Source organism: Fundulus heteroclitus, chromosome 5, assembly GCF_011125445.2.
Source record: "Fundulus heteroclitus isolate FHET01 chromosome 5, MU-UCD_Fhet_4.1, whole genome shotgun sequence".
Classification (NCBI taxonomy): Eukaryota; Metazoa; Chordata; class Actinopteri; order Cyprinodontiformes; family Fundulidae; genus Fundulus; species Fundulus heteroclitus.
Window position 1 is genome coordinate 29,655,098 of NC_046365.1, and position 12,498 is coordinate 29,667,595.

At 37.8% G+C, this 12,498-nt stretch overlaps 1 protein-coding gene across 1 annotated transcript in view; it reads left to right on the top strand.

Moving 5' to 3' along the window:
- LOC118563063 (platelet-derived growth factor subunit B-like) overlaps positions 1-7,901 on the top strand; it is a 20,911-nt gene extending 13,010 nt beyond the window's left edge. Inside the window, exon 5 of the mRNA XM_036136663.1 lies at positions 7,767-7,901. Within this exon, the coding sequence (XP_035992556.1) occupies positions 7,767-7,901 (135 nt within the window). The remainder of the gene's footprint in view (positions 1-7,766) is intronic.
- Positions 7,902-12,498: the final 4,597 nt, after the last annotated feature.

Below are 12,498 nucleotides of genomic sequence, written 5' to 3' on the forward strand. Positions count from 1 at the left end.
ACCTCAAAATAAATCATTACAGGATTTTTTTTCAAACACTAATAATGAAGGGGCCTCTTTTGGTTTTGATCATAGAGCCCTGGGCATTAATCAGGCCATGACTACTGGATGAGACATTATTTGGGTCCAAAATTTGGAAAAAGAAAGGACTAATTTCTTCTCTTTTTTTGCTTATTTTTCTGTTATATTGTAACCGGGTTTTTCCCACTTTCTTCCCACAAAAGTACACTTGTGGGATTGTTAAAGGCATGTGTTGGGTTTTTTAGTTTTAAATTGAATTTCACGAGTCTTCACATGCTCTGCTTTGTACTGCTATTCGCTTTCACAGAAAATGTTTCAATAAAAGAAACTTTGATCTGATCTGTGTAATATTTTTCCCCGCTATCTGCTGGGCGTGGCCCCTCAGGGAGTTGAGAAGAGTTGTGGATGGGCACACTCCGTCACGGTTTTGGTTGGTAAAAACATGTATTACCACAATGGAACAAGTTCTGTTCAAAAGACTGCCTACGTAAAGTATTTGTTACCTAATACCATTTTAACCACAAAACAGTTTTTGGTGAAAGCCGCGTTTGAACAGAGAATCTCTTGATCTGCCTTCAATTGTTCAACCCCTGGGCAACAAAACCACAACATTTTGACGTTTGACTGCTTCTAATTGTCTTTTCCTGCACTGGATTTCTCAAATAACATTTTAATGTGTAATATAATTGCTATTATGTCAATTATTCACTTATAGTATAAGGTACATCTAAAAAAAAAATATATTGTGAAAAGGTTCACTACGTGTGTCACTTTATTTCAGAAAGTGGCACAGATATTGTTTACTGTTCATTTTTCAAACCTTAAGTTTTAGAATTAACATTTTCACACTATTCAAATTTTCTAAAGAACGCATATTTCATTCCCTGAATATTGTTAGCATCAAAATTAGAAGCACTAAAAGGCTTAGAATATTTCACTTTGTATCTATTGAATCTTTGTGATGTACAGTTTAAATTTAACTTTCTGAAATGGATCACAAAAATATAGAAATTTTTTCACCTTTTTTGTTGCGATGTAACTGCATAAACAAACTATCACTACTCAGTGACCTCCTCCACGCGTTCTATACTTTTGTTTAAGGTGAATGAAATTTTAGGGCTCAATAGAACTGCTTGGTGAAATAATTTTAAATCTTAATTGACCTAAAACAGGAACTATTTAGTCTGATTTGATGTAAGACGAAAATAGATTATGTGTATTTTGTAAGATGTAAGAAAAACATCTGGTTTTAATTGTAGACAGTTGCTTTTTGTCATTCAGACACTGATGTGGATGAAGATGTGCTTAAAACAGGAATCAACAGAAGGGAAGCTGATTCAGTTTAATCATGATTTATTGTGTTTATCACTTCCTTTTTCATGCACACAATTTCATATAAAGCTATAAAATCTAATTCTACCAGCTTTTTAGGAAGCAATTTCTAAAAATACCAGTAAACATTCTTAGATTTCTGAATCCACAAATTTGCTGTTGTCTCCTGCTTTCAGTGTGACGTATGTGTCGTATGAATGCTTGTGTGTCTTTTGGGTGTGGTGCCTCAGCTCCCCGTGTGTGCACCTGTAACACATTACTGATTTACTCTATTTGTATTCTCTCAACTCATCTGCAGGTTAACTGATTACAATTATAATACTTTGCTTTCTCTGGTGAGTTTTTCAGTAAGTATTTTTGATGGGTTAAGGTTGAAGTTTACAGTGTGTCTTCATATTAGCCTGTCTTTGTTGAACATTTATATTTTCATCCTCATAATACATGTCTTTCCTGGACATAATGAAATAATCATATTACTGCAATCTTTTCAGTCATAATAAGTGACTTAACTGATTTTGCGCTGAAACTAGATTTTTACATGCACCGTATCAAGAAAACACATCATTTCTTTTCCTCACTGGCTGACACTATGTCATTAAGAACCCTTTTTCCTCCTCAACAGTATGATGGCTGATGAGGAGGAACAGCCATCATACTACAGCATTTCCATGCTGTTTACATTGATGTGTAAAGAATATGGAGCTTTCACGCTTCTGGCAATAGTACCCAGGTTTAAATCAGACACAATTTCATTCCTGATATCTTGGATGATTCTTTTTAATGTCACAAAGCAGTATGCTTGAGATAGTGCCCTAAGGTGTGACTCCATTTAACCCATGTGTTGTGAATTAACCAGTTTACAAATCTATGTTGTCATGATCTGAGCATTCCCTAATGATAGAGGCATAAAAATCATGGCAAAGTAAATGTCTGACTTTTAAAAGAGTACAAATCAGTGAAAAGCTCTCTCTCTCTCTCTCTCTCTCTCTCTCTCTCTCTCTCTCTCTCTCTCTCTCTCTCTCTCTCTCTCTCTCTCTCTCTCTCTCTCTCTCTCTCTCTCTAATCTGGCATTTAGCGCCCCAGAAATAATTTGGGTAAGCCTAGCCCTGATGTAAAATAATAAATATCTAACCATATCTGTTGTCTGACAGCGATAAATAAAAGGTTATGTGTTTTTTTATACATTATATGTAAATGTGAGGTTTCAACTGCTTCCTTTCTGGTCCCAGAACAGCTAAAAGTCCTGCAAAATGAATGAATGAATGAATGAAAAATGGATGGATGAATTTTCTGGGTGTGTTGTTCCCATTTTTCATAGCCTAATTAGCAGGAGCCAGTCAGTTGTCAGGTCCGGAATGAGGTAAGTAATCTAAATAAATTGAATTATACGAAGCTCTTGTGCTAATCTTAGTGGTCAGTATCACATAAACAGTTTTGTGTCTCCATTAGGTCCTCCTCAGCTAACAAGAAGGCAGTCCTGACAGCCATGCTCCGCTGCTGCTACACACTCGGTGCCTCATTGTGCTGTTTGTATATTTAGCTGCACTGTTCCACTTCCTCCGCTGCTAATGTTGGGAAAACACACAACAATACAGCTGTAATTCTGACCTCCCTTTTTTCCTCTGCTATCGGCTTCCCACCATCTTCTCCACCCTGTAACACCTTCCCTTGAGTCAGTGGTCCCTTGTTAACTTTCCATATTATCAAAAGCTACTTTGAGAAGGAAACTGTGAACTGATTCACATGACCACAGCAAACACAAACACAAACTTCCCTGCCCCGTTATTAGCTTGAAAAGTACAATCGGAATGCCAAAAAAGTACCAAGCGAGTGTAAAATCTGAATCATGCATCCAGATAAAAATAATAGCTCCAATGACTCATGCACACAAGTTTCTGGCTTTATTGTTCCGTTCACATTTTTCTCCATTGTTGCATATGAGCACTGCTGTTGCCGGTTTTCTCTAATGGTCAGATCAGCTGGTGCAATTAGGATATAAAGATTCTCATTTGATGTTTTAAAAGACTCAAACAGACCACAGATCAGATATGGGACCTGTGAGTTATGGGATCTCTCTGTATATTTACACTCATTAGGAACACCCTAATGGGATTTCTCAATACGAGCTGGGAAGGGAAACGGTTCTTTCATCAAAGTCCTTCCAACTTCATGGGAGAAAGAAATGTTCTTCTTTTTTTCCAGATGTATTGGCCCTGGTAAACATATGCCCACTGATTTAAATAAATTCTGATTTTAATTCAGCAGCAATAACTCGCACAAAAAAACCCGATAAACAAACAAAAATGTAAAAGTTTTGAAATCAAAATAGCTAAAATACTATAGAAGGGAATCCCATTCATGTAAAAAAAAAAATTAATTTGACCTTCATACGTTGAAAATATAATGCAATAATCATCCATCCATCCATCCATCCATCCATCCATCCATCCATCCATCCATCCATCCATCCATCCATCCATCCATCCACCCATCCATCCATCCATCCATCCATCCATCCCCTTTTGGTTGAAATAACTGAGAGGAACTGTCTTATTCCTGACTTTCAGTTTGTAGATGTTTGAAAGGTTTCTTGCTTGTACAGTTTTTTTTCCCAGGTCACCCTATAACATCCCAGTAAGATCAAAATGTAGTCTAACTGGGACCAAGACCTAGGTTTCTTAATTCTCAGTGAATGCTTAATGGATTTCCTGGAGTATTATGGTCATTGTCATGTTGCAGGGTCCAGTTATTTAATTTTCACCTTTAATTTTCTTACAGATGAGTTTACACTCACCTCAAGCGACCTCTGATTTATGGTGGACTCTCTGATGGTGAGCTGAGGTCCTGTTGCCAAAAATCATCCCACAACCATGACTCCTCCAGCTCTGTGCTTCCCACCTGGTATAAGTTTGTTTCCCTAAAACGCTGTATTTGATTAATGCCAAATATGCCCAATGTTCTGGAGTCAAAGCAATTCAGCTCCATTCTCAGCTGTCCAAACTACATTTCTCCAGTAGTTCTGGTGTTGCAGAAATGCAATGCTGTCAGTGCTGACATTCAGGACATGATCAGAGCAGGTTGCAGAGGTTGCGTGTTAAGTCTGCGGCCTGAGTTTGAACGTTTAGGGGAGACCAGTGCCGCCCTGCCTCATCCTGTAACAGGCTCTGGTGACAGAGGAAGTTGGCAAGAGGAGAGAGGGGGAGAACTTTATACAAAGAATTAGATCAGGAAACTGGACAGGAAATAAATTAACACTCCCACACATCCTTACAAAGGCATTTAATATTGATACTGTCTGGACTTACTTAAGTTTGCTGGAGGAAAGACATTTTCTGACTAACTAGTTGCATGAAGATTCATAGAATCTTTGTTATAAGTAATGTAGCTTTCAGTTTCCTGGGGTTCTTTTTGGCTACGTTCACACTGCAGCCTGAAGTGACCCAATTACGATTTTTTTTTGCCCATATGCGACCTGTATCTGATCTTTTTATGATAGTCTGAACAACACATATCAGATTTTTTAAAATGCGACCCAGGCCACTTGGATATGTGGTCCTGAATCCGATACATATCTGATCTTTTCAAATGCGACCTGTGTCTGTACGGCCGGGTCGCATTCATCCGACCTGTACGTCACCGATACTCGACAAACGTCACTATTCTTTAGTGTAGCTCTCCATTAGCTTAACACGGAGACATTTTTGCCAATTTACCTTTGCAAGACATTTTAAGCACAGCCAGTTTGAATGATGAGCAACTATACAGTTCAATTTTCATATTTTTCCAAAGGTTCTTAGTTAAATTTAAATCTGGATTTCCTTCTAACACATCAATATGTTTTGATTTAATCCTTTCCAGTGTTGCTCTGGCTGTCTGTTTTGGCCCCATGTCCTGCTGCTATGTAAACCTCCACCCCTCGCCCCCAACGGGTTTTCTATCAGGACCACCCTTTATTTTGCTCCATCTATCGTCTTCAACTGTGATCAGCTACCCAGTGCCTGCCGAAGTAAAGCATTTCCACAGCATAATGCTTCCACCACCACATTGCTTGGTCAGGATTGTGTGTTCAGTGGTTTATGGTGTTGGATTTCTACCACAGAGAGCGTTTTGCATGTAAGCTAAATATTTAATTTGGTCCCATTTGAAAACAGAGCACATTTTTCCACATGTTTGATGTGTCTCATAAATGGAATGTGGTAAAGTGTAAATCAGACTCGTGATTTTTTCACACAATCCCCTACCGAAGCTGTGGATCTCTGCAGCTCCTGCAGAGTCACCACGGTCCTCTTAGCTGCTTCTCTGATACATGCACTTCTTGCCTAACAATTGGTAGGTTAGTAGTTCTATCATCCTCTTCACATTTCAGATGATTGATTTAAACACCTTGTTCAACTTAAGCCCCAATCTATCTATTGTCTTCTTGATGGCTGCTTTTCAAAAAAAAAAATTCAGAGGCCTTCACAGAATAGTTGAGTTTATTCTGAGATTAAATTACAGACAGGTGGTCTTATTTACTAATTAAGTCATTTCTTAACAACAGTGGTTACACTGGGTTTTGTTTAGGGGTATCAGCCAAAACGGGGCAGAATGCAAATGCATGCCACAGTTTTATGATAATTTTTTTCTAATTCATAGACATTTGTATGGCATAAGGGCTGAATTAAATAGAAGAAAGTTTACAATTGTAACATGATAAATGCAAAACAATGAAAATGGATATACATTACTTTATGAGGCTCTGCATGTCTACCAAAAAACTACCAAACTTATAGAACATAATGATTAGACAAGAAATATATTCTGATCTAATCCAACACAAGATTTGCTTTCTTTACATCTCTTCTTTACTTTTATGACATTTCTCTAGTTATTTGTATAACAGCGTGACAGTTCAACTCTTTTTATATAATATGTGACGTTGCGGTGACACAAAAAAGCAGTTAGGGTCCAATGCCTCCATGTGTCTGTATCATGGACAGCTGTGAAAGTGCGGAAATGTTTGACATTATACCACCTGTAGGAACTCACTCACACACGGACATGTTAGAGGTACATCTTCTTCCTGTGTTACATACCAGGAATGTTAAACTTGGAGCACTGACAGCAAGCAGCTCTGTTAACCTGATATGCTTACAAGTCATTGCACCCTCATAGGAGTACACTGGGGTCATTACTGTGCAGAGGGGCTCGTACTTCAACCTGTCAGTGACGCGAGTGACCTCTCAGTCAGGTCTCCAATCGTTATACTACAACATGGACTTTATTTAGATTCAGCTGTATTGCAGTTTGTACTTTTACTGTGAAATACTGTCCCAGTGACTGTGTTTTTGTATGTAAAAAGGGTAAGAAAGGGTAGTCTGGAGAAGAACCTTGGAGCCTGTTGGCAAAAAAGCCATACATTTATTCATTATGATGAAGAAAACATTACCCCAAAAACACCAGCATTTTACGTGGGCAGATATTTTTGAGTGCATGTTTGTGTAATCCAGAAATAGCCCCACAGAGATGCCTCCTTCCTCTGTCTTCCCTGCTGCAGAAAAGGAAGAATCTCCTTTGACCCCCGGCTTCGACAGCGACCGGTCACGGCATGACCCGAAAACGAAACATCGAGCTTCCTGGAAAACACTCACTGTCTGCACTGGAAATGAGAGCACATTTGTCTTTTGTTTCAAAACAAGCACATCTATAATGATTTGCCACGCAACAGGTCAAAACAATGCTGCTTGGCCAATCAGATAAAACCTAAGAGATAGAAAATGAATCTGTGTCCTTCCTGCTTGAATTTTTTTTTTTTATCTTATATTTACATTTGTCACAACAGGCACAAATGTTAATGTTATCAGGAATTTAATTAATAGACCAAGAAAATGGTGCAGAAAGGCATTATTTTCAACACTCTTTACTCTAATTTTCTTAAAATAAAATTCATGCAACCATTTGGCATCAACAGTCATTTTAGTGGTGAATCCAGTCCTCTTGTGTGTAATTAAATCATGTGTGAAAGTCTAAGAGGTTTGTTAGAGAACATTAGTGAATATGGAGCATCATGAAGAGCAAGGAAGCACGCAGGCAAGTCAGATACCAAGTTGTGGAGAGGTTTAAAGCCATGTTAGATTATAAAACAATATTCTACGATTTTCCAAAAGCGAAAAAAACTCTAATACTAAGAGATGGTTGTTCACCTAAACTAACAAGCAAGGAAAGCATTATTCATACAGGCAGTCCATCTAAACAGTCCCATAGCTCAGAATACAGGACAGGTATTAGTTCTGCACCACACTATTCTGGCATTCTTGATGGAGAAGCAAGAATATACTTGTTTAAGTTTGCCTAATGACAGCAAATATGAGGAAGAAGACACTCTGCTCAGATGAGACCAAAAATCTAACATTTATGCCCTGCCTGTTAAACAGACTGTGTGGTGGAAATCTAAACCTTCAGACAATCTGGAACATGCGATCATCACGGTGAAACCTGGTAGAGACAGTATCATGCTGTGGCAGTGCATACGCATCTTCAACCGCGCCAGAGAAGCCAGTCTGAGTTGAGGTAAGGAGCAAAATCCTGGACAGTCATGGAGCAAAACCAGTTAGAGGCTGAAAAAGACTTGAGACTGGGGTGGAGAACAACAGCAGCAATCACACAGGCGGAGCTATAATTGATCCAATCACGTTCTTGTGTTAGAATGATCCAAGAAAAGTCGAGGCCTATATAGTGGAAATCCAGGAGGGAATCCATTGGAAAATAGCAAAACTGTGAATTTGCTTTCTACAGAGAATATCCATCCAATTTGAAGTAGCCACAAAGAAGAATACACACAATTTCAGTCAGACTTGCAAAAGCTTCCAAGTGTAATTGCAGAAAAAGGTGGTACTACAAAGTATTGACTCAAGTAGCTTTAAAAAAAAATGCAATCCACACTTCTTTTTAAAAAAATGAAAGCATGTAACTTTTTCATTTCGGCATTATGGTTAAGCACTACGTTGTATTGGTCTATCAAAAAATAATCTACAAAAAATATTTGCAAGTGTGCAGTTGTAGCATAATATCACCAACATCTGAAAAAAACCTTCAAGGGATGTGGAAACATTTGCATCGCGTTTTATGTGACTACAGCAAGGTAGAAAATGCATCATGAGACAGTGTATGTGGGGTTTTCTGAAAATGCAAAAAATCCATGTTTCATTGTCCATGAACAGACCTGGACAAGGAAGTGTGATAGCACTGAATTGTTGAGATGTTTAAGAAAATCTACTCAAGACCAAGGCCTTTTTGAACAAGAGCACACATATGCAAAGTAGGGGTAATCTACACAGCTCACATGTCCAGAATTTGACTTCCAACATCCAAATCGTTTGCAAAACAAATGACCCCTGAACACAAAGATGCCGTGAAAAAAAATACAAATATGATCAGAGTCATGTTACCCAGTTTATCCATGACTATAATAATAATAATAATAATAATAATAATAATAATAATAACAATAATAATAATAATCTTCTGTTTGCAAAGCTCCAACATTCAGTCCAAGCAATAATCCGAGCAGATTAAAGGAAATCTTTATTTTTTTTCCCAGTTTTCGATACTTAATTTCAATTGCTTTAAGCTTAAACTTAGCTGTACAATTTGTGAACAAAAAACACTGTTTTTCCATTTTGTTAGATTGTTCTATTTTTATTACAGCAGAGAACAAAAAGGAGCACAATGTCCCCACTATTTTTCTATTATGCTTTCTGGATTATATTCTAAGAAATATTTAAGAATAAAATGTTCAATTGTGGCTCCAAAACAAAAAATCACTAACGACCACAATTTTAACAAAAGAAGTGTGCAGTAATCTGTAAATTTATTTCTGATTTCTTAGTATTTTCTTTGCAAGGAGCCAGAGTCTGACCAAATACTCTTCAGGCTTTCTGAAGGTTTTGCAAATACTTGAGTTTTTTCCTATCCAATCCTTGTATCATATGAGCATGACAGCATATTGTGCAGTAGACAAAATAGGAGAATTCAGGTCTAATTAATCACCAAGAACAAACTGATCATATTTGAAATTAGTCTTTTTGAGAAATAAAAAAAAAGCATCATCCTTCATATCAGAGAGAAGCATTGCGCTTCAGGTGATCATCTATGAATGTCCCATACTTGGACCAGCGATTCTGCACTGAACTGCGTCTCTTTCTGGGACATAGGCCATGAAAAGGGGACTGTCAGGATAACAGATTGCTGCAAAGTCAATTACCCAATGCAATTGGTCTGGGTTTCTCATACAATAGATTTAAATGTCTCCAAATCTCTGTTAAATCCTGTTGGTACATAAGGGTGCCCTTTTCAAACTTATATTTTGTTGAAGCACATCTTGATTTTTTTTCACAGCACCTAAACTTTTGGGTAGGAGTGTCTCACCATGGCACTAAGCGGCCTCACTGCAAAAAGGAAAGTAGGATTAAATGAAATTTTCTTGAAATCAGTGTATTTTTCCTTGATTAGAGCAGGTAAATAAGTCTATTTACCAATGGAATAAGATTTTTGCACTTAAAATAGGAACAACTCATCTCCATCATCTTATTTCAAGGGCAGGATATCTAATCATCTTATCTTAGGGGTAAAAACACTCGCTCAATTGGCAAATAGTCTTATTTAGCTCCTGAAATAAAAAATATAAAAAATCAAATCAAAAATATACTCATTTCAAGAAATTCTTACTTACTTTTAGTTCCCTTTTTGCAGTGGTTCATTTAACTGTAAGCTGGCAGAAAACAGGGTAGAAAGAGGGGGGACGGTGTGCAGCGAGGGTTCACAGGCGAGCACTCGGATTCAGGATGTCCCCATCGAGGACTGGGGCCTCCGAACATGAGTTCTAACCCAGTCCCACCACCACATCTGGCATGGAATATCTTTATCTGAATATATTTGCTCCCTCTTCTTTGCAAAAACACCCCAAATATGTGAGATTGTCAGGGCATCTCCTCTGCACAGTTGTCATCAAATCACCCACAGATTTTCAGTCAGATTTAGGTCTGTGCTGTGACTGAACCATTCCAAAACTTTAACCTTCGTTTTATGGAGCCATTATTTTGTTGATCTGGGTGTATGGCTTGGCTCGTGGCTGTGAAAGAAGCAAAACAGAGTTCCTCTTCATCTTGGCTTTTCAAACATAACATCCTGAATGTTTTGTACAATTATTTGCTGTTTTTTGGAAATTTTCAAAATATCTTCCCTCTTGTTTTAGGTCCAAGTGTCTGTGTAAGAAGCAATTCCCCAAGCATGATACAGCCACTGCCATGCCTTACTCTGGGTATGCTGTTACAGCCAGAAAAGTACAAGTTCGGCTGTGTCAGATCATAACACATTTTCCCACATGCTTTTGGAGACTTCAAATGTGTTTTTTGTTAAATTCAGCAGGTCAGTGTTGTACCATTTTTTCACCATGTGATGATGGCAATCTTCACTGGGTTCCATCGTATATCTGATGCCTTGGAGATTTCAGTTCGGTCTGTGTCTCTTGACAGATGGGCTACATTTCAATAAGGAAATCCCTGTACTGGGTTCTGGAGCTTTCTGTGGACAATAACTTTAGCTGTGAGATGCAACTGTTCAGGAAAAGCCTAGTCAGCTGAACAGTGTTTGGGAAAAGGGGCAATTTAAATAATGGCCGCTGTGTGCAGGCTCCAGTTAACATTAGTTTGAATTTGCTGCTATTTCTGAACACAACCACATTCCCAGTAATATTACAGCATGCACATTTATGTAACATGCAAAATTATTTTAGGGGTTTTCCACCCTGAGGTGTAGAGGTTGATTCTCTTTTTTGATAGAAATTAGTTCTGAAATGATTTATCTTGGTTTCAGTTTTTTCAACAGTCCTTGGCTTTTTTGTACTCCCTGTAACACCTTTTTACCATGTTGCATCAACTGAATTAGTATATAATTGGTTCTTAATCAGGCTGTATTATTTGATTGTATTGAAATATGTTTGATTGATCTGAATTAAATTTAGCATGTTCTCCTTGTGCATGCATGCCTTTTCTCCAGATACACCGGCTTTCTCCTTTAGTCCAAAAACACGAATGCTAGGTTAATTGGTCTCTTTAAATATCACTTAGGTGTGAGTGTGTGTGCATGGTTGCTTGTCCTGTGATGGACTGGCAACTTTTCCACGGTGTATCCTGCCTCTCATTCAATGAGATAGACACCAGGCCCCCAGCAAACCCTGTAAGGACAAGCAGTTTCAGACAAATATGATTCTATTTATTATTTTGATAATAGCACATATGGAATTAATTTCTTTGTAAAGATCATTCAGGTGACATTTGTTGTAATTTGATGCTGTATTAATAAACTGAACTCAGCTGAATAAAACTAAAATTGCTGGTGTCAAAAATGCTTCATATCTTTGCAACTTTTTTTCTTATATTTTTTATGCATGTATTTTTATTTTTTTTTTAGAGTTAGCCTATTAGTGACGAGATGTCCACAGATCCAATTCAAAATTTATAATTTACTATTTATTATGGGCAACTTTGGTGCTTCCCTGGGGAGCATTTTCCTTTCTGAGTCATTTATTATGTTAACATAAACTGACTTAATAAGCAAACAGCATATCTGCTTATTATCCAAAAAATATTCAGCTAACTGACTATAAGTGATTGAATCAGCAGATAAACTCCAAAAGACACCGTGAAAGACCTGCAGAGAAGCTGAAGACAAGGTTGTTTTAACATCACTTCAAGAGCTCACAGTCTACACCCTGAAAGAAAAAAATAATTATGAAAGTCTGAAATTATTTTACACAGTGTTGCTGTGACCCAGGGCTCTGAAGTTTCTCCGCATGAGAACCCGGGAGCGCTGCAGTTTCCTCACACGCAATAAGGAGCTTGAGGTTCACAAACCCTGCCGTCAAGACAACGAAGACTTGCATGCAAACTTGGGGACAGAAGCAGACAGAAATCTGTGAAGGAAGATATCCGCCCGCTGACATTCAAAATAAAACACAGAACGTCATTTAATCGTCGCAACTACCTGTTTTGTCTTTTTTTTTTTTTTTTTTTTAGAAAAGTAAGAACTCTGGAGACAATAAGCCTTCCCGAGTATAAAACTTAAGTTTGTTTCCCCCCCGCTCTTTGGACTGTAGCGATCAGCTTG